Genomic DNA, 21,298 nt, shown 5'->3' on the forward strand with positions numbered 1-21,298 from the left:
AATATGACCCGTCTGCAACCACTCTTTGCCTTCTGTGGGTAAGTCAGCTCTGGATCCACAAAGCAATTTCCCCTTGGATCCCATGGCTCCTTACTTTCTCAATAAGCCTTGCATGGGGTACCTTGTCAAATGCCTTGCTGAAATCCATCCACTGCTCTTCCTTCATCAATGTGTTTATTCACATCTTCAAAAAATTCAGTCAGGCTCTTAAGGCATGACCTGCCTTTGACAAAGCCAGGCTGAGTATTCCCAATCATACTTTGCCTCTCCAAATGTTAATAAATCCTACCTCTCAGGATCTCCTCCATCAACTTACCAACCATTGAAGTAAGACTCACTGGTCTATAAGAAGGCAGGAAAATGGGATTTATGGGGATAATAAATCAACCATGATAAAATGATGGATAGGCTCGAGAGGCTGAATGGATTAATTCTGCTCCAATGTCTTATGGCCTAATGGTAAAGCTATTTCGAGAGAGAGAGAGGGAGAGAGATTTTGACAACTTTCATGAAAATAGTCTCTTTCTGATGTAAATGAACTGGAGGTGATTAGAGAGATTGAGGTGAAGGAACCTTTAGGAGACAGTGATCATAACATGATTGAGTTCAGTGTGAAATTTGAAAAAGAGAAACCGAAATCCAATGTGTTGGTATTTCAGTGGAGTAAGGGAAATTACAGTGGCATGAGAGAGGAACTGGCCAAAGTTGACTGGAAAGGGACACTGGCGGGAAGGACGGCAGAGCAGCAGTGGCTGGAGTTTATGCGAGAAGTGAGGAAGGTGCAAGACAGGTATATTCCAAAAAAGAAGAAATTTTCAAATGGAAAAAGGATGCAACTGTGGCTGACAAGAGAAGTCAAAGCCAAAGTTAAAGCAAAGGAGAGGGCATACAAGGAAGCAAAAATTAGTGGGAAGACAGAGGATTGGGAAGTTTTTAAAAGCTTACAAAAGGAAACTAAGAAGGTCATTACGAGGGAAAAGATGAACTATGAAAGGAAGCTAGCAAATAATATCAAAGAGGATACTAAAAGCTTTTTCAAGTATATAAAGAGTAAATGACAGGTGAGAGTAGATATAGGACCGATAGAAAATGATGCTGGAGAAATTGTAATGGGAGATAAGGTGATGGCAGAGGAACTGAATGTGTATTTTGCATCAATCTTCACTGAGGAAGACATCAGCGGTATACCGAACACTCAAGGGTGGCAGGGAAGAGAAGTGTGCGCAGTCACAATTACGACAGAGAAAGTATTCAGGAAGCTGAATAGTCTAAAGGTAGATAAATCTCCCGACCAGATGGAATGCACCCTCGTGTTCTGAAGGAAGTAGCTGTGGAGATTGCAGAGGCATTAGCAATGATCTTTCAAAAGTTGATAGATTCTGGCATGGTTCTGGAGGACTGGAAGATTGCAATTGTCACTCTGCTATTTAAGAAGGGTGCAAGGAAGCAAAAAGGAAATTATAGACCTGTTAGCTTGACATTGGTGGTTGGGAAGTTGTTGGAGTCGATTGTCAAGGATGAGGTTACGGAGTACCTGGAGGCATATGACAAGATAGGCAGAACTCAGCATGGTTTCCTTAAAGGAAAATCCTGCCTGACAAACCTATTATGATTTTTTTGAGGAAATTACAAGTAAGCTAGCCAAGGGAGATGCAGTGGTTGTTGTATATTTGGATTTTCAGAAGGCCTTTGACAAGGTGCCACACATGAGGCTGCTTAACAAGATAAGAGCCCATGGAATTACGGGAAAGTTACATACGTGGATAGAGCGTTGACTGATTGGCAGGAAACAGAGAGTGGGAATAAAGGAATCCCATTCTGGTTGGCTGCCGGTTACCAGTGGTGCTCCACAGGGATCAGTGTTGGGGCCGCTTCTTTTTACATTGTACATCAACGATTTGGATTATGGAATAGATGGCTTTGTGGCTAAGTTTGCTGATAATACAAAGATAGGTGGAGGAGCCGGTAGTGCTGAGGAAACGGAGAGTCTGCAGAGAGACTTGGATAGATTGGAAGAATGGACAAAGAAGTGGTAAATGAAATACAATGTTGGAAAGTGTATGGTTATAAACTTTGGTGGAAGAAATAAACGGGCAGGCTATTATTTAAATGGGGAGAGAATTCAAAGTTCTGAGATGCAACGGGACTTGGGAGTCCTCGTGCAGGATACCCTTAAGGTTAACCTCCAGGTTGAGTCGGTGGTGAAGAAGGCGAATGCAATGTTGGCATTCATTTTTAGAGGAATAGAGTATAGGAGCAGGGATGTGATGTTGAGGCTCTATAAGGCATTGGTAAGATCTCACTTGGAGTACTGTGGGCAGCTTCGGGCTCCTTATTTAAGAAAGGATGTGCTGACGTTGGAGAGGGTTCAGAGAAGATTTACTGGAATGATTCCGGGAATGAGAGGGTTAACATATGAGGAACGTTTGTCCATTCTTGGACTGTATTCCTTGGAGTTTAGAAGAATGAGGGGGGACCTCATAGAAACATTTCGAATGTTGCAAGGCATGGACAGAGTGGATGTGGCAAAGTTGATTCCCATGATGGGGGAGTCTAGTACGAGAGGGCATGACTTAAGGATTGAAGGCGCCCTTTCAGGACAGAGAAGCAAAGATATTTTTTTTAGCCAGAGGGTGGTGAATCTATGGAATTTGTTGCCACGGGCGGCAGTGGAGGCCAAGTCATTGGGTGTATTCAAGGCAGAGATTGATAGGTATCTGAGTAGCCAGGGCATCAAAGGTTATGGTGAGAAGGCGGGGGAGTGGGACTAAATGGTAGAATGGATCAGCTCATAATAAAATTGCGCAGCAGACTCAATGGGCCAAATGGCCCACTTCTGCTCCTTTGTCTTACAGTCTTATGGTAAATAGAGAAATTGTTGCAAACACAATGCTGGAGGACCTTAGTGGGGAAATGGTAGGAAATGATAGATTTCATCACAGAAAGGCTCAGAGTGTTTGTTCTCTCTCTCTCCCACACTCTCTCTCTCCCTAACCCTCTCCCTTTCCCTCAACTTCAGCCTCACCCTCTCCCTCTCTCAAGTCTACCTCCTACTCTCTTCCATCCCTCTCTCTCCTCCCCCTCCCTTTCCCCTCTCTGCCTCTCTTTACCCCCTCTCACCCTCTCTCCCTCATCCCCACCCCCCAAGTGTGTGTATTCAGTCAATGGGTTTCTGGCTGTTCATCATCTGTATATTGTTGGAATTAATGAATGAGGCAATGCTTCAAGGTGGGAAGAGACTAAGGTACAGGATCAGTCATGATGAAACCTTGTAACATTCTCCTGCAGTCACTTGATGCTCTCGAAGCACCAGATTTCCATCCTAACCTTTCCATCTTTTATCCTCTTGCATGCCCCTCCCTGTGTGTCCAGGCTGTGCTTCTCTCTCTGGCCACTCCTGAGTGTCTCAGGTTCTGGTTCACTCTTCCATTCTACTTTTTCAAGTCAATGTGCACAGTGAGTTGTTTTAATGTTGACTTCTGCTTTTTCCTCAGAGGGATATTTTACCAGGGATATTTGTGCACAAGGTGTGGAACAGGAGCACACAAAGAGTGTTTAGGCAGAATTGGTGTTTGCAGCAAAGCGGAAGCAGGTAATGAACCAACAGAACGAGCCGTTGCTGATGCATCCCGACAGGTGCGCCATCACTAACACACACTGGGGAAGAAATGTTTGCACCACGGCGCTAATGGATGTGACCGGCTCAACGTTTTAGAATGAAATCAATCCCCAAACTAATCCCATTCCCCATATTCACCACAAAGCCCTGTGTCAGACCCGAAACTGATCATGTCCTGCATTGTTCCCACAGCCCTGCAGCAATCCTAAACCAATTCCAGGGCCTCACACTCTTCTCACAGCAGTGTCAGACTCCAAATTAATCCCACAGCTCTGCACTCTTCCCCAGCCCTATGACAGACGCCAAACTAATCTTATTGCCCCACACTCTCCCCACAGCCCTGTCAGTCCCCAAATCAATCATCAAGTCTCATGCTCTCAGCACAGACCTGTATCAATCCCCACGCAAACTGATCCCACGGACCTGCACTCCCCACAGCCCTGTGTCAGTCGCAAACTGATCCCACGGACCTGCACGCCCACAGCCCTGTGTCAGATCCAAACTAATTACATAATTTTTTACTACAAGTTCATAAGAATAGAATTAGGCCATTTGGCTCATCAAGTCTGCTCCACCATTTCATCATGCCTGACCATACAACAGTCTATCAACCTCTGCCTTAAATATACACTACATAAAGGCTTGGCCTCAAAGCTGCCTGTGGCAAGGAATTTCGCAGATTCATCACTCTCTGGATAAAGAAATTCCCCCCGATCAAATAAAAGAACGCACCTCTATTCTGAGGCTGTGTCTTCTGGTCCTAGACTCCCCCATCATAGGAAACATCCTTTCCAGAACGACTCTATCAAGGCCTTTCACCATTCAATAGATTTCAATGAGGTCACCACTCATTCTTCTGAATTCCAATGAATAGGCCCAGAGCCATCAAACACTGTTTATAAGACAAGTTATTTATTTCTGGAAACATTTGCGTGAACTTCCTTTGAATCCTCTCCGGTTTCAGGACCTCCTTTCTAAGATGAGAGGTCCAAACCTGTTCACAGTACTCCAAGTGAGGCCTCACCAGTGATTTATAAACTCGCAACGTTTCATTCTTGATTTTAGAATCAGAATCAGGTTTATTATCACCAGGGTGTGTCGTGAGATAGTGCAAAAACAGAAATAATATTTTTAAAAAGTGAGATAGTGTTCATGGGTTCAATGTCAGTTCAGGAATCATATGGCAGAGGTGAAAAATCCGTTCCTGAAGCACTAAGTGTGTGTCTTCAGGCTTCTGTACAGTAACAATGAGAAGAGGGCATGCTGAGGCTTTATAAGGCACTGGAGAGGCCTCACCTTAAGTATTGTGAACATCATCTATACACTCTGATCCTCCACACTGCCAATAGTCTTACCATTAATACTATATTCTGCCATCATATTTGACCTACCAAAATGAACCACCTCACACTTATCTGGGTTGAAATCCATCTGCCACTTCTTAGCCCAGTTTTGCATCCTATCAATGTCCTGCTGTAACATCTGACAGCCTCCCACACTATCCACAATACCTTCAACCTTTGTGTCATCAGCAAATTTACTAACCCATCCCTCCTCTTCGTGATTTTTATAAGTGACCTGGATGAGGAAGTGAAGGGTACCCTGAGGCACACCACTGGTCTCCGACCTCCATGCAGAATATGACCCGTCTACAACCATTCTTTGTCTTCTGTGGGCAAGCCAGTTCTGGATCCACAAAGCTATGTCCCCTTGGATCCCATGCCTCATTACTTCCTCAATGCCTTGCATGGAGTACCTTATCAAATACCTTTATGAAATCCATATGTATCCCTCGGGCTCGCCCAGCTCATGTTTGTCCAGGGGAAACAGCCTTCGGACCCGCCAAACTGGGTAATCACATTTGTGTGGATGCTGTGTAATGTACCCCTAGTTACAAACCCACAATGCAAAATATCAGACAGTACAACATATGAAATTAAATGATTGAACTTTATGAATTTTAATCTGAATATAGGGTTAGTAATGAAAATAAAAAAAGGGCCCTATTCAAGTCAAAAGTTCACGTTGGAGCTCACTCAGTAGTCATTCTTCCTCTATCGGTCTCCTCCGAGCGTTGACGAACTTCGTACCCTCAGATCCCAGTCAACTCCATCCGGCAGTCTACCAGCTCTCTCCACACGCGTCCTCCCTCTTCATCTCTCCTCGATAAAAGACCGCGATAAAACATCCTTCCAGGTACACAAGACAAAGTGACAATCTCCGATTGGCTAACATGCATACTACAGTCCTGTTATCTCCAGCCATAACCCAAACGTTGCTGCTACAGAGAAACCGTTACCTCAGCAGTGAACATTACAGAGAAGCCATTACATTAGCCTTAGCAGTGAAACATTACAAAGAAACCATTACACATATACACTACATCTACTGCTCTACCTTCATCAATGTGTTCAGTCACATCCTCAAAAAATTCAGTCAGGCTCATAAGGCACGACCTAACTTTTACAAAGCCATACTGACTATTCCTAATCATATTATACCTCTCCAAATGTTCATAAATCCTGCCTCAGGATCTTTTCCATCAACTTACCAAGCACTGAAGTAAGACTTACTGGTCTATAATTTCATTTCCCATTCCCATTCCAATATGCCATCCATAGCCTCCTTCCACTATCGGGTTAAGGCCACACTTAGGCTGGAGGAACAACAACTTATATTCCGTTTGGGTAGCCTCCAACTTGATGGCATAAACATTGATCTCTTAAACTTCCAGTAATGCCTCCACCTCCTCTCCTTCACCATTTCCCATTCCCTTTCCCTCTCTGATGTTATCTCTTTGCCCACCCATCACCTCTCTGTGGTGCTCCTCCCTCCCCCTTCTTTCTTCTATGGCCTTCTGTCTCTTTCACCAATCAATTTCCTAGCTCTTTTCTTCATCCCTCGCTCTCCAAGTTTTACCTATCTCCTGGCATTTCTCTCTCTCCTACGCCCACCTTTCAAATCTACTCCTCAACTTTTTTATCCCCAGTCCCACTGAAGGGTTTCAGTGCAAAACGTCAATAATACTTTGTTCCATAGATGCTGCCTGGCCTGCTGAGTTCCTCCAGCTTCAGATCTTTCAGTTTCCCCAAGTACCTGCTCTGTAGGTGGCCCCTGTCACCTGGAGCTTTCACTAGAATCAGAATCAGGTTTATTATCACCAGCATGTGATGTGAAATTTGTTAATTTAGCAGCAGCAGTTCAATACAATACATAATCTAGCAGAGAGAGACACCATTCCACTAGTTGGCACATCTCACTCCTATATGCCCACTCGTCACCACCTGAGATTCTACCAACAATGGTTGTATCATCAACAAATTTGTAGGTAGTACTTGAGCTATGCCTAGCTACACAGTCATGTATATATATAGAGAGTAGAGCAGTGGGCTAAGCACACTGAGGTGCGCCGGTGTTGATCATCAGTGAGGAGGATATGTTATCACCAATCCGCATAGACTGTGGTCTTCCAGTTAGGAAGTCGAGGAATACTTATTCAGTTCATCCACCACTGCATTGTCCCCCATTACTACCTCTCTAGCATCATTTTCCAGTGGTCCGATATCCACTCTTGCCTCTCTTTTACACATTCTGTATCTGAAAAAACTTTTGGTATCCTCTTCAACATTATTGGCTATGTGAATTTCATATTCCATCTTTATCTTCTTCATGACTTTTTATTGCTTCTGTAGGTTTTTAAAAGCTTCCCAATCCTCTAACTTCCCCCTAATTTTTGCTCTATTACATGCCCTCTCTTTGGCTTTTATGTTGGCTTGGACAGCTCTTGTTTTCTTTAGAATACTTCTTCGGGATGTATATATCCTGTGTCTTTCGAATTGTGCTGCTCTGCTCTCATCCTTACCAGTGTTCCTTTTCAAACAATTCTGACTAACTCCTCTCTTATGCCTCTGTAATTCCCTTTACTCCATTGCAACCCATTGCAAACTAATGTTAATGGCCATAAATTCTGATGTATAGACAGACAATCTATCTGTCAGCTTTTTCCCCAACTCAACATTAAATCAGGGGATAAATAAGCCAGAGCCCTCACAATGACTTTAGATGGATCTATAAAACCATCTGTGAGGATACACAAAAAGGAAAAATACTGCTGCTGTAAATGACTAGACACCTTCCCACCACCCCCAAAACCCTGTCTATCCACCGGTAGCGACAAATCTATTCCCACATCTGGAAATTTCCAATGTGGAGCTCCTGACCAGGCCACTCACTGTAGGGCTAAACTGCAAATCCCCAAGACCATACTCCCACACATATTCCCTAGTTATCTGCCCAAAACATTTTCCAACTCTGCCAATATATTCCTGACAATCCATTAAAATAGAATATACCAAATAGGATATCCCCCACCCTGCAGCAGAAGTCCAGGATGCAAGGCTCAATTTTTTCTCTCTGCAGGTCAAGAGGCATCTCACCTAGTTCAACCCCCACTGTACCTCTTGGTGTGGTCCTGACTGCTCCAGTACTGATTCTAAGTGCACCACTGTAGGTCATCCAACCCATATAAACCGAATGAGCTGCCTCCCCATAAACCATACAACCGTAGTCCAGAGAAGAGCATATTAAAATGCAATAAATTGTCAATAGAAAACTCCTAGAAGTGCCCAGTCATACCCAGCCACAGAGTGCCTGCTTTGATTTAACCTCCAAAAATGATTCCAGGAATGAAAAGGTTACTGTATGAGGAATGTCTGACAGCTCTTGGGCTGTATTCCCTGGAGTTCAGGAGAATGAGGGGAGATCTCATAGAAACCTTTCGAACGTTAAAAGGCCTGAACAGATCAAATATGGCAAAGTTATTTCCCATGGTTGGGGATTCTAGAACAAGAGGGCACGGCTCAGGATTGAAGGACATCCATTTAGAACTAGAAACAGAGAAATTACTTTAGTCAGAGGGTGGTAAATCTGTAGAATTTGTTGCCATGAGCCGCTGTAGAGGCCAAGTCATTGGGTGCATTTAAGGCAGAGATAGACAGGTTCTTGATTAGCCAGGGCATCAAAGGGTATGGGGAGAAGGCAGGGGAGTGGGGACAACAGGAAGAATTGGATCAGCCATGATTGAATGGTGAAGCAGACTCGATGGCCAAATAGCCGACTTCTGCTCCTATATCTTATGGTCTTATGGTCTTAAAATTTATATGTGCTCTCCAAATCAGTCTCACATCCAGCCATAATGCCAAGTATTTTAACACGGGAAGTCTAGACAGCGAACATCCAGAAAGAGTAAGATGATTATTCAACCCATGTTTCTGAGTAAAAACCATGCATTTTGACTTAGAAACAGAATATTTAAAACCCCAGTCCAAAGACCAGTCTTCCATTGCTAATACGGCTGTTTGCACGGAACTTACCACATGGGCAGTATTATGACCCCTTTTCCTCAGAGCTCCAGGATCAGCATATAGACCCAAGCCAAACCCAGGACCAACACCATCAAAAATATCATTAATCATCAGATTAAATTATTTCTCCAGCGCTTTGAACGGGGCACGACTACGCAAGCACATGGAGGTCAGCCAGTGAGAACAGCAGGAAGAGTTTAAAAATGAAGAAAGTTGAAAAGGTGACGGTTATTTCTCCAGCGGTTTGAACGGGGCACGACTGCGCAAGCGCATGGAGGTCAGCCAGTGAGAACAGCGGGGAGAGTTTAAAAGTGAACAAAGTTGAAAAGGTGACGGTTATTTCTTCAGCGGTTTGAATGGGGCACGACTGCGCAAGCGCATGGAGGTCAGCCAGTGAGAACAGCGGGGAGAGTTTAAAAGGAAGACAGATTCACAGAGCGGGCATTGGAGGAGCGGGAGACAGAGTAAGAAGGCTTTGGCTCAACAGGGCTTCGGCGATAAAGGACCGAGGCCAGGTAGGTTATCTGTTTAAAATAAAGATGGAAAGTATGTGTGTGAGGCCGGTTTTCTGTGCTTGGTGTCAGATGTCGGAGGTCCTGGAGACTCCTGGCCTCCCGGGCGGCCATATCTGCACCAGGTGCGTTGAGCTGCAGCTCCTTAGAGACCGTGTTAGGGAACTGGAGCTGCAGCTCGATGACCTTTGTCTGGTCAGGGAGAGTGAGGAGGTGATAGAGAGGAGCTATAGGCAGGTAGTCACCCCGGGACCACAGGAGACAAAGAAGTGGGTAACAGTCAGGAGAGGGAAGGGCAAGAAGCAGGTACTAGAGAGTACCCCAATGGCTGTCCCCCTAAATAATAAGTACTCCTGTTGGAGTACAGTTGGGGGAGATGGCCTACGTGGGGGAAGCAACAGTGGTTGTGCCTCTGGCACAGAGTCTGGCCCTGTGGCTCAGAAGGGTAGGGAAAGGAAGAGGATGGCAGCAGTGATAGGGGCCTCTGTAGTTAGGGGGTCAAATAGGCAATTCTGTGGACGCAGGAAAGAAACGCGGATGGTAGTTTGCCTCCCAGGTGCCAGGGTCCAGGATGTTTCTGATCGCGTCCACGATATCTTGAAGTGGGAAGGAGAACAGCCAGAGGTCGTGGTACATATTGGTACCAACGACATAGGTAGGAAAGGGGAGGAGGTTCTGAAAACAGACTACAGGGAGTTAGGAAAGAAGTTGAGAAACAAGACCTCAAAGGTAGTAATCTCAGGATTACTGCCTGTGCCACGTGACACTGAGTATAGGAATAGAATGAGGTGGAGGATAAATGCGTGGCTGAGAGATTGGAGCAGGGGGTAGGGATTCAGATTTCTGGATCATTGGGACCTCTTCTGGGACAGGTGTGACCTGTACAAAAAGGACGGGTTACATTTGAATCTGAGGGGGACCAATATCCTGGCAGGAAGGTTTGCTAAGGCTATTGGGGAGAGTTTAAACTAGAATTGCTGGGGGGTGGGAACTGAACTGAGGTGACAGACGAAAGGGAGGTTGGCTCACAAATACAGAAAGTTTGAAGACAGTGCGAAAGGGAGGATAGGCAGGTGATAGAGAAGGAACGCGCTCAGTCCGATGGATTAAGATGTGTCTGTTTTAATGTGAGGAGTGTCATGAATAAAGCGTATGAGCTTAGAGCATGGATCAGCACTTGGAGCTATGATGTTGTGGCCATTACAGAGACTTGGATGGCTTGGCGGGAATGGTTATTTCAAGTGCCAGGCTTTAGATGTTTCAGAAAGGACAGGAAGGGAGGCAAAAGAGGTGGGGGCGTGGCACTGTTGATCAGAGATAGTGTCACGGCTGCAGAAAACGAGGAGGTTATGGTGTGATTGTCTACAGAGTCTCTGTGGGTGGAGGTTAGGAACAGGAAGGGGTCAATAACTTTACTGGGTGTTTTTTTTTATGGACCACCCAATAGTAACAGGGACATCAAGGAGCAGATAGGGAGACAGATCCTGGAAATGTGTAATAATAACAGGGTTATTGTAGTGGGAGATTTTAATTTCCCAAATATTGATTGGCATCTCCCTAGAGCAAGAGGTTCAGATGGGGTGTGTTCAGGAAGGTTTCTTGACACAATATGTAGATAAGCCTACAAGAGGAGAGGCTGTACTTGATCTCATATTGAACCTGGTCAGGTGTCAGATCTCTCAGTGGGAGAGCATTTTGGAGATAGTGATCACAATTCTATCTCCTTTACCATAGCATTGGAGAGGGATAGGAACAGACAAGTTAGGAAAGTGTTTAATTGGGGTAAAGGGAAATATGAGGCTATCAGGCAGGAATTTGGAAGCATAAATTGGAAACAGGTGTACTCAAGGAAATGTATGGAAGAAATGTGGCAAATGTTCAGGGGACAGATTTTCTCAAAGAAATGTACGGAAGAAATGTGGCAAATGTTCAGAGGATATTGTTCACAATATATATTAATGACTTGGATGAGGGAATTAAATGCAGCATCTCCAAGTTTGCGGATGACACGAAGCTGGGCGGCAGTGTTAGCTGTGAGGAGGATGCTAAGAGGATGCAGGGTGACTTGGATAGGTTGGGTGAGTGGGCAAATTCATGGCAGATGCAATTTAATGTGGATAAATGTGAAGTTATCCACTTTGGTGGCAAAAATAGGAAAACAGATTATTATCTGAATGGTGGCCGATTAGGAAAAGGGGAGGTGCAACGAGACCTGGGTGTCATTATACACCAGTCATTGAACGTGGGCATGCAGGTACAGCAGGTGGTGAAAAAGGCGAATGGTATGCTGGCATTTATAGCGAGAGGATTTGAGTACAGGAGCAGGGAGGTACTACTGCAGTTGTACAAGGCCTTGGTGAGACCACACCTGGAGTATTGTGTGCAGTTTTGGTCCCCTAATCTGAGGAAAGACATCCTTGCCATAGAGGGAGTACAGAGAAGGTTCACCAGATTGATTCCTGGGATGGCAGGACTTTCATATGAAGAAAGACTGGATGAACTGGGCTTGTACTCGTTGGAATTTAGAAGATTGAGGGGGGATCTAATTGAAACGTATAAGATCCTAAAGGAATTGGACAGGCTAGATGCAGGAAGATTGTTCCCAATGTTGGGGAAGTCCAGAACGAGGGGTCACAGTTTGAGGATAGAGGGGAAGCCTTTTAGGACCGAGATTAGGAAAAACTTCTTCACACAGAGAGTGGTGAATCTGTGGAATTCTCTGCCACAGGAAACAGTTGAGGCCAGTTCATTGGCTATACTTAAGAGGGAGTTAGATATGGCCCTTGTGGCTACGGGGGTCAGGGGGTATGGAGGGAAGGCTGGGGCGGTGTTCTGAGTTGGATGATCAGCCATGATCATAATAAATGGCGGTGCAGGCTCGAAGGGCCGAATGGCCTACTCCTGCACCTATTTTCTATGTTTCTATGTTTCTATGATATTTGCGTGGCATTCTGCGTAGGTCTGTTCCAAAGAGACAGCAAAATGATGGTAGGGTACAGGAACCATAGTGTACAAAGGCTGTTGTAAATCTAATCAAGAAGAAAAGAAGGGCTTATCAAAGGTTTTAAAAACCTGCGTAATGATAGAGATCTAGAAGATTATAAGGCTAGCAGGAAGGAGCTTAAGAATGAAATTAGGAGAGCCAGAAGTGGCCATGAGAAAGCCTTGGTGGACAGGATTAAGGAAAACCCCAAGGCATTCTACAAGTATGTGAAGAGCAAGAGGATAAGACATGAGAGAATAGGACTAATCAAATGTGACAGTGGAAAAGTGTGTATGGAAATGGAGGAGATAGCAGAGGTACTTAATGAATACGTTGCTTCAGTATTCACTACGGAAAAGGATCTTGGCAATTGTAGGGATGACTTACAGCTGACTGAAAAGCTTGAGCATGTTGATATCAAAGAATAGGATGTGCTGGAGCTTTTGGAAAGCATCAAGTTGGATAAGTGACTGGGACTGGACGAGATGTAACCCAGTCTACTGTGGGAAGCAAGGGAGGAGATTGTTGAGCCTCTGGCGATTATCCTTGCATCATCAATGAGGACGGGATAAGTTCTGGAGGATTGGAGGGTTGTGGATGTTGTTCCCTTATTCAAGCAAGGCATTTGATAAGGTACCCTGTGTAAGGCTTATTGGGAAAGTAAGGAGACATGGGATCCAAGAGTGGCTGTAGATGGGTCATATTCTGCATGGAGGTCGGTGACCAGTGGTGTGACTCAGGGATCTGTTCTGGGACCTCTACTCTTTGTGATTTTTATAAATGACCTAGATGAGGAAGTGGAGGGATGGGTTAGTAAATTTACTGATGACAGAAAGGTTGGGGGTGTTGTGGATAGTGTGGAGGGCTGTCAGAGGTTACAGTGGGACATTGATAGGATGCAAAACTGGGCTGAGAAGCGGCAGGTGGAGTTCAACCCAGATAAGTGTGAAGTGGTTAATTTTGGTAGGTCAAATATGATGGCAGAATATAGTATTAATGGTAAGACTGTTGGCAGTGTGGAGGATCAGAGGGATCTTGGGGTCCGAGTCCATGGGACACTCCAAGCTGCTGCGCGGGTTGACTCTGTGGTTAAGAAGGAATATGGAGAATTGGCCTTCACCAATTGTGGGACTGAGTTTAAAAGCCAAGAGGTAATGTTGCAGCTATATAGGACCCTAGTCAGACTCCACATGGAGTACTGTGCTCAGTTCTGGTCACCTCACCACAGGAGGGATATGGAAACCATAGAAAGGGTGCAGAGGAGATTTACAAGGATGTTGCCTGGATTGGGGAGAATGCCTTATGAGAATAGGTTGAGTGAACTCGGCCTTTTCTCCTTGGAGCGACAGAGGATGAGAGGTGACCTGATAGAGTCACCTCTAATGAGAGGCATTGATCGTGTGAATAGTCAGAGGCTTTTTCCCAGGGCTGAAATGGCTCACACAAGAGGGCATAGTTTTAAGGTGCTGGGGAGTAGGTACAGAGGAGATGTCAGGGGTAAGTTTTTTACACAGAGAGTGGTGAGTGCGTGGAATGGGCTTCTGGCAGTGGTGGTGGAGGCGGAAATAATAGGGTCTTTTGAGGGACTCCTGGATGGATACATGGAGCTGAGAAAAATAGAGGACTATGGGTAAGCCTAGGTAGTTCTAAGGTAAGGACATGTTCAGCACAGCTTTGCGGGCCGAAGGGCCTGTACTATGCTGTAGGTTTTTTACATTTCTCTGTTTCTACCTCCGCTCCCTTCTCTGGCTCCATGCACCTGTTTCCACTCTCACTCCTGATTGGTCTTATTCTCACACGACTTATCTTCTTTCACTTCACGTAGTTGTAGAATACCTTGGGTCCTTCCTTAATTCTGCTTGGAAGGCCTTTTCATGGCCTTTTCTAGCTCTCCTAATTTCATTCTTGAGCTTGTTCCTGGCTCCCTTAAAATTTTCTTGAGCTTTCAGAATACCTAGTTTCTTGAATCTTTTGTAAACTTTTCTTCTTAACTAGATTTTCTACATCCTTTGTGCATCATGGCTCTTATACCCTACCATCCTTTCCCTGCCTCAATGGAACTACGTGTGCAGAACATAAGTTTGTAACGACAGGGTCTTGGACCTCCAGGTGGTCCACAGCAGGGGTGATTGATAAATTCGTGGCCTTAGGTAGAAGAAGGTGAGTAACACAGCTCTTGTTACATGCACATGGAGTTCAACTCTTTGAGTGAAAATGCAGAAAGTTTGAAGTTAATAACTCAGCTTCTTCTACCTTAGGCCATGAACTTATCAACCACCCCTGCTGTGGACCACTTTCTAGAGGTCCAAGATGCCGACTTCTACAAAGAAGGGATCCATATACTCCACGACTGCTGGACGAAGTGTTTAAATGTAGGAAAAATAAATGTATTAGGTTTTCTAAAATTGACTCCTTCTACCTTAGGCTACAAACTTATCAATCACCCCTCATACAACAGGATAATCAATGTAATATAGAAATACAGTTGTGTCAGCGTGAGTTAATCAGTCTGGTGGCCTGGTGGAAGAAGCTGTCCCAGAGCCTGTTGGTCCTGGCTTTTATGCTGCAGTACTATTTCCCAGATGGTAGCAGCTTGAACAGTTTGTGGCTGGGATGACTTGGGTTCCCAATGACCTTTTGGGCCCTTTTTACACACCGTTCTAAATGTTCTGAATAGTGGGAAGTTCACATCTACAGATGCGCTGGGCTGTCCGCACCACTCTCTGCATGGTCCTGCGATTAAGTGAGGTATAATGCCCTGCCTGAGTCAGTGGTGGAGGCAGATACACTGGTGAAGTTTAAGAGACTACTAGACAGGTATATGGAGGAATCTAAGGTGGGGGCTTATATAGGAGGCAGGGTTTGAGGGTTGGCACATCATTGTGGGCCGAAGGGCCTGTACTGTGCTGTACTATTCTATAATTCCCATACCAAGCAGTGATGCAGCCAGCCAGGATGCTCCCAAGTGTGCCCCTATGGAAAGTTCTTAGGATTTGGGGACCCACACCAAACTTCTGCTACTGTCTGAGGTGAAAGAGGCACTACACAGCCGGTATATACAGACCACGTGAGATCCTCAGTGATGTTTATGCCAGGGAACTTAAAGCTGTTCACCCTCTCAACCCCAGATCCATTGATGTGAATAGGGGTTAGCCTGTCTCGATTCCTCCTGTAGGCCACAACCAACTCCTTTGTTTTTACGACATTGAGGTTGTCTTCTTGACACCACTGTGTCAGGGTGATGACTTCTCTGTAGGCTGCCTCATTATTATTTGAGATTATGCCAGTCAGTGTGGTGACATCAGCAAATTGAATTAGCAGATTGGAGCTGTGGGTGGCGACACAGTCATGGGTATACAGAGAGTAAAGAAGGCTTAGTACACAGCCTTGAGGGGCACACGTGTTGAGAGTCAGAGGGGTGGAGGTGAAGGGAATCCACTCTTATCACCTGCTGGGGATCTGACAGGAATTCCCGGATCCAGCTACACAAGGCAGGGTGAAGGCTGAGTTCTCTGAGCTTCTTGTCGAGCCTGGAGAGAATTATGGTGTTGAATGCTGAACTCTAGTCTAAGAACAGCATTCTCACAAAAGCATCCTTCTTCTCCAGATGTGTAAGGACGGTGTGTAGAGCTGTGGCTATTGCATTTTCTGTCAATCGGTTATGTCAGTAGGTGAATTGTAGGGGGTTCAGTTTGGATGGTAGCAAGCTGCAGATGTGTCCTTGACCAGCCTCTCAAAGCATTTGCTTATTATTGAGGTGAGTGAGACAGGGCGCTTGTCATTCAGACATGTTACATTGGTCTTTTTAGGTACTGGAACAATGGTGGATGTTTTGAAGCAGGACGGTACTGCAGGGGGAGTGATTAAAAATGTCTGTAACACACCTGCCACTTGTAGAAACATAGAAACATAGAAAATAGGTGCAGGAGTAGGCCATTCGGCCCTTCGAGCCTGCACTGCCATTTATTATGATCATGGCTGATCATCCAACTCAGAATCCTGCACCAGCCTTCCCTCCATACCCCCTGATCCCCGTAGCCACAAGGGCCATATCCAGCTCCCTCTTAAATATAGCCAATGAGCTGGCCTCAACTGTTTCCCGTGGCAGAGAATTCCACAGATTCACCACTCTCTGTGTGAAGAAGTTTTTCCTAATCTCGGTCCTAAAAGGCTTCCCCCTTATCCTCAAACTGTGACCCCTCGTTCTGGACTTCCCCAACATCGGGAACAATCTTTCTGCATCTAGCCTGTCCAATCCCTTTAGGATTTAATACATTTCAATCAGATTCCCCCTCAATCTTCTAAATTCCAACGAGTACAAGCATAGTTCATCTAGTCTTTCTTCATATGAAAGTCCTGCCAACCCAGGAATCAATCTGGTGAACCTTCTTTGTACTCCCTCTATTGCAAGGATGTCTTTCCTCAGATTAGGGGACCAAAACTGCACACAATACTCCAGGTGTGGTCTCACCAAGGCCTTGTACAACTGCAGTAGTACCTCCCTGCTCCTGTACTCGAATCCTCTCGCTATAAATGCCAGCATACCATTCGCCTTTTTCACCGCCTGCTGTACCTGCATGCCCACTTTCAATGACTGGTGTATAATGACACCCAGGTCTCGTTGCACCTCCCCCTTTCCTAATCGACCACCATTCACATAATAATCTGTTTTCCTATTTTTGCCACCAAAGTGGATAACTTCACATTTATCCACATTAAATTGCATCTGCCATGAATTTGCCCACTCACCCAACATACCCAAGTCACCCTGCATCCTCTTAGCATCCTCCTCACAGCTAACACTGCCGCCCAACTTCGTTTCATCCGCAAACTTGGAGATGCTGCATTTAATTCCCTCATCTAAGTCATTAATATATATTGTAAACAACTGGGGTCCCAGCACTGAGCCTTGCAGTACCCCACTAGTCACTGCCTGCCATTCTGAAAAGGTCCCGTTTATTCCCACTCTTTGCTTCCTGTCTGCTAACCAATTCTCTATCCACATCAATACCTTACCCCCAATACCGTGTGCTTTAAGTTTGCACACTAATCTCCTGTGTGGGACCTTGTCAAAAGCCTTTTGAAAATCCAAATATACCACATCCACTGGTTCTCCCCTACCCACTCTACTAGTTACATCCTCAAAAAATTCTATGAGACTCGTCAGACATGATTTTCCTTTCACAAATCCATGCTGACTTTGTCCAATGATTTCACCGCTTTCCAAATGTGCTGTTATCACATCTTTGATAACTGACTCCAGCAGTTTCCCCACCGCCGATGTTAGGCTAACCGGTTTCTCTCCAGTCCCTGGTTTCTCTCTCCCTCCTTTTTTAAAAAGTGGGGTTACATTAGCCACCCTCCAATCCTCAGGAACTAGTCCAGAATCTAACGAGTTTTGAAAAATTATCACTAATGCATCGACTATTTCTTGGGCTACTTCCTTAAGCACTCTGGAATGCAGACCATCTGGCCCTGGGGATTTATCTGCCTTTAATCCCTTCAATTTACCCAACACCACTTCCCTACTAACATGTATTTTGCTCAGTTTCTCCATCTCACTGGACCGTCTGTCTCCTACTATTTCTGGAAGATTATTTATGTCCTCCTTAGTGAAGACAGAACCAAAGTAATTATTCAATTGGTCTGCCATGTCCTTGCTCCCCATAATCAATTCACATTCTGCACACATTCTGAATATCCGCCTTGGGATTCCTTTTGGTCCCGCAGCCTTGCATACTTTGGCCTCAGAGATGACCAAGCTGCAGGATGCATCAGCTGTGGGTCTCCTCAGAGGCTCATCAGTGTTGGTAACATCGGATCGAGCATAAAAAAGATTTAGCTCATCTGGGAGAGAGGCAGCGATGTTGGAACCTCCACTGTGTTTAGCTTTGAAGTCTGAGATGGTGTGCAGACCTTGTCATAAGCTGCGTGTGTTGTTGGTGGAAAGTTGTGCCTGGATCTTGTCCCTGTGTTATTGTTTCACTGCGTTGATAGCTTTGCACAGATCATAGCTGCATTCCTTGAGCTCCTGGTGATTACTGGCAACATAAGCTCTGTGTCACGCAATAAGTGCTGCTCACACGGAACTATTGATCCAGGGTTTCTGGTTTGGATAGACCCCGACCAGTTTCTGGGGGACAACATCCAAAAACTTCCTTTTTGTGTATCAGAACTCCATTCATGCAACAACAACTCAACCACCTGCATTGCTGTTCATGAGCAGAATCTGACATCTCGCACAGATCTCCTGAAACCAGACCTATGAGGGAAGTACAGAATAAACAGTTCAACCAGTTTCCAAGTGAAGAAGCAAAGAGCTTCAAGGTTAGACAGGAAGTCCTAGTACGTGATTAGTGAGAAGACAAGTGGACACCTGGTAGAATGGCTACAAGAACTAGACCACTGATATACACAGTAGATATTGGAAATCAAACATGGAGATGTCATGTGGACCACATAGTGGATGCTCAACCAAGAAACACACCTGAGTCAAGTACGTCCAAAAAGAAGAATACATTACAGCCACCAGACTTACCTCTCAGTGATGATCATGTCAATGACAGCAATGTGACACCATCAACCCAGAATGTTGTCTTAGAAAAGACACCTACCAAACCTTATAACACTCTACAGGTCCCAAAGCACTACAAAACATTGTTGTTGACAAGACACCTGCCAAGTCTGATGTCACCATACAGATCCAGAGTAGCTATACTGAAGAAACAGAGCACCACCCAAAAACCTGAATCTTTAGAACAGTGACGTTAGTATAGACTGCTATTGTGAAAGTATGTTTATTTGGGTATGGTTTGTGAAAGGGAATTTGAATGCTTTGTTACTTATACAGTTTTATGTTACATTAATATAAAGGAGGAAATGCAATGCATGGATCTATTTCTTTTAGAGCAATGATTCTCCATAGCACCACATATGGTCAACAGAGCAATACAGAGGCACGAGAGAGGAGCTTGCCCAGGTGAATTGGAGGAGGATACTGATGGGCATGATGGAAGAGCAGAGATGGCTGAAGTTTGAGGGAATAGTTCACAAAGCACAGGATAGGTGCATCCCACAGAAGTTGTTCTCAAATGGTAGGTGTAGGCAACCGTGGCTGACTAGGAAAGTTAAGGACTGCATAAAAGCGAAGTAAAGGGCACAAAAGGTAGCAAAAGTGAGTGGGAAACTGGATAAATGGATAGCTTTTAAAATCCAACAAAAGGCAACTAAAAAAACCTAAAAGAAGGGAAAAGATAAAATATGAGGGAAAACTAGACAATAATATAAAGCAGGAAGCTAAAAGTTTTTTCAGTTATATAAAGAGTAAGAGGGAGGTGAGAGTTGATAATGGACCACTGGAAAATGATGCTCGTGAGGTAGTAATGGGAAACAAAGAAATGGCAGATGAAGTTAATGAGTACTTGGCATCTGCCTTCACTGTGGAAGACACTAGCAGTGTGCCAGAGTTCCGTGAGTGTCAGGTAGCAGGAGTGAGTGTCATTGCTCTTACAAAGGAAAAAGTGTGAGGAACGCTCAAAGGACTTAAGATGATAAGTCACCTGGACCAGATGGACTATTTCCCAGAGTCCTGAGAGAAGTTGCTGAAGAGATAACGGATGCATTGGTCATGATCTTTCAAGAATCATCTGTTTCTGGCATGGTGCCAGGAGACTGGAAGATTGCAAATGTCACTCTCCTCTTTAAGAAGGCAAAAATAAAAGGAAATTATAGACCAGTTGGCCTAACCTCCGTGGTTGGGAATGTGATAGAATCTTTTATTAAGGATGAGGTTTTGGGATACTTTGAGATGAATGATAAAATAAATCAAAGTCAGTATGGTTTCTGTAATGGGAAATCTTATTTGGCAAATCTGTTAGAGTTATTCAAGGAACTCAAAGCATGAGGTTATGGAGTACTTTGTGACACAGGACAAAATAGGTCAAAGTCAGCATGGTTTCTTCAAAAGAAAATATTGCCTGACAAACGAGTTGGAGTTTTTTGAGGAGATTACAAGTAGGATAGATAAAGGGGATGCAGTGGATGTTGTATATTTGGACTTTCAGAAGGCCTTTGACAAGGTGCCACACGTGAGGGCACTCACCAAATTAAGAGCCCATGGTATTACAGGAAAGTTACTAACGTGGTTAGAGCATTGGCTGATTGGTAGAAGGTAGAAAGTGTGAATAAAAGGATCCTTTTCTGGTTGGCTGCCAGTCCCTACTGCTGTTAGAAACACAGAAAACCTGCAGCACAATACAGGCCCTTTGGCCCACAAAGCTCTGCCGAACAAGTTCTTACTTTAGAAATTAGCTAGGGTTACCCATAGCCCTCTATCTCTCTAAGTTCCATGTACCTATCCAGGAGTCTCTTAAAAGACCCTAGCGTATCCGCCTTCACCACCGTCAATGGCAGCCCATTCCACGCACTTACCACTCTCTGTGTAAAAAAAACTTACCCCTGACATTCCTTCTGTACCTACTTCCAAGCACCTTAAAACTGTGCCCTCTAGTGTTAGCCATTTCAACCCTGGGAAAAAGCCTCTGACTATCCACGTGATCAATGCCTCTCAATATCTCTGTCAGGTCACTTCTCATCTTCTGCCACTCCAAAGAGAAAAGGCCGAGTTCACTCAACCTATTCTCATAAGACATGCTCCCCAATCCAGGCAATATCCTTGTAAATCTCCTCTGAACCCTTTCTATAGTTTCCACACCTTTCCTGCGGTGAGGTGACCAGAACTGAGCACATTACTCCAAGTGGGGTCTGACCAGGGTCCTATATAGCTGTAACATTACCTCTCGGCTCTTGAACTCAATCCCAC

General features: G+C 44.8%; 1 protein-coding gene across 3 annotated transcripts in view; it reads left to right on the forward strand.

Moving 5' to 3' along the window:
* The window catches only part of LOC140205711 (guanine nucleotide exchange factor VAV3), a 374,002-nt gene that overhangs the window by 198,143 nt on the left and 154,561 nt on the right, over positions 1-21,298 (forward strand). For all 3 annotated transcript variants that reach the window (XM_072273243.1, XM_072273245.1, XM_072273244.1), the window contains one exon: positions 3,495-3,592. In XM_072273243.1, coding sequence (XP_072129344.1) covers positions 3,495-3,592 — 98 coding nt within the window. The remainder of the gene's footprint in view (positions 1-3,494; positions 3,593-21,298) is intronic.

This window comes from Mobula birostris, chromosome 12 (genome assembly GCF_030028105.1).
Source record: "Mobula birostris isolate sMobBir1 chromosome 12, sMobBir1.hap1, whole genome shotgun sequence".
In the NCBI taxonomy this organism is placed as follows: Eukaryota; Metazoa; Chordata; class Chondrichthyes; order Myliobatiformes; family Myliobatidae; genus Mobula; species Mobula birostris.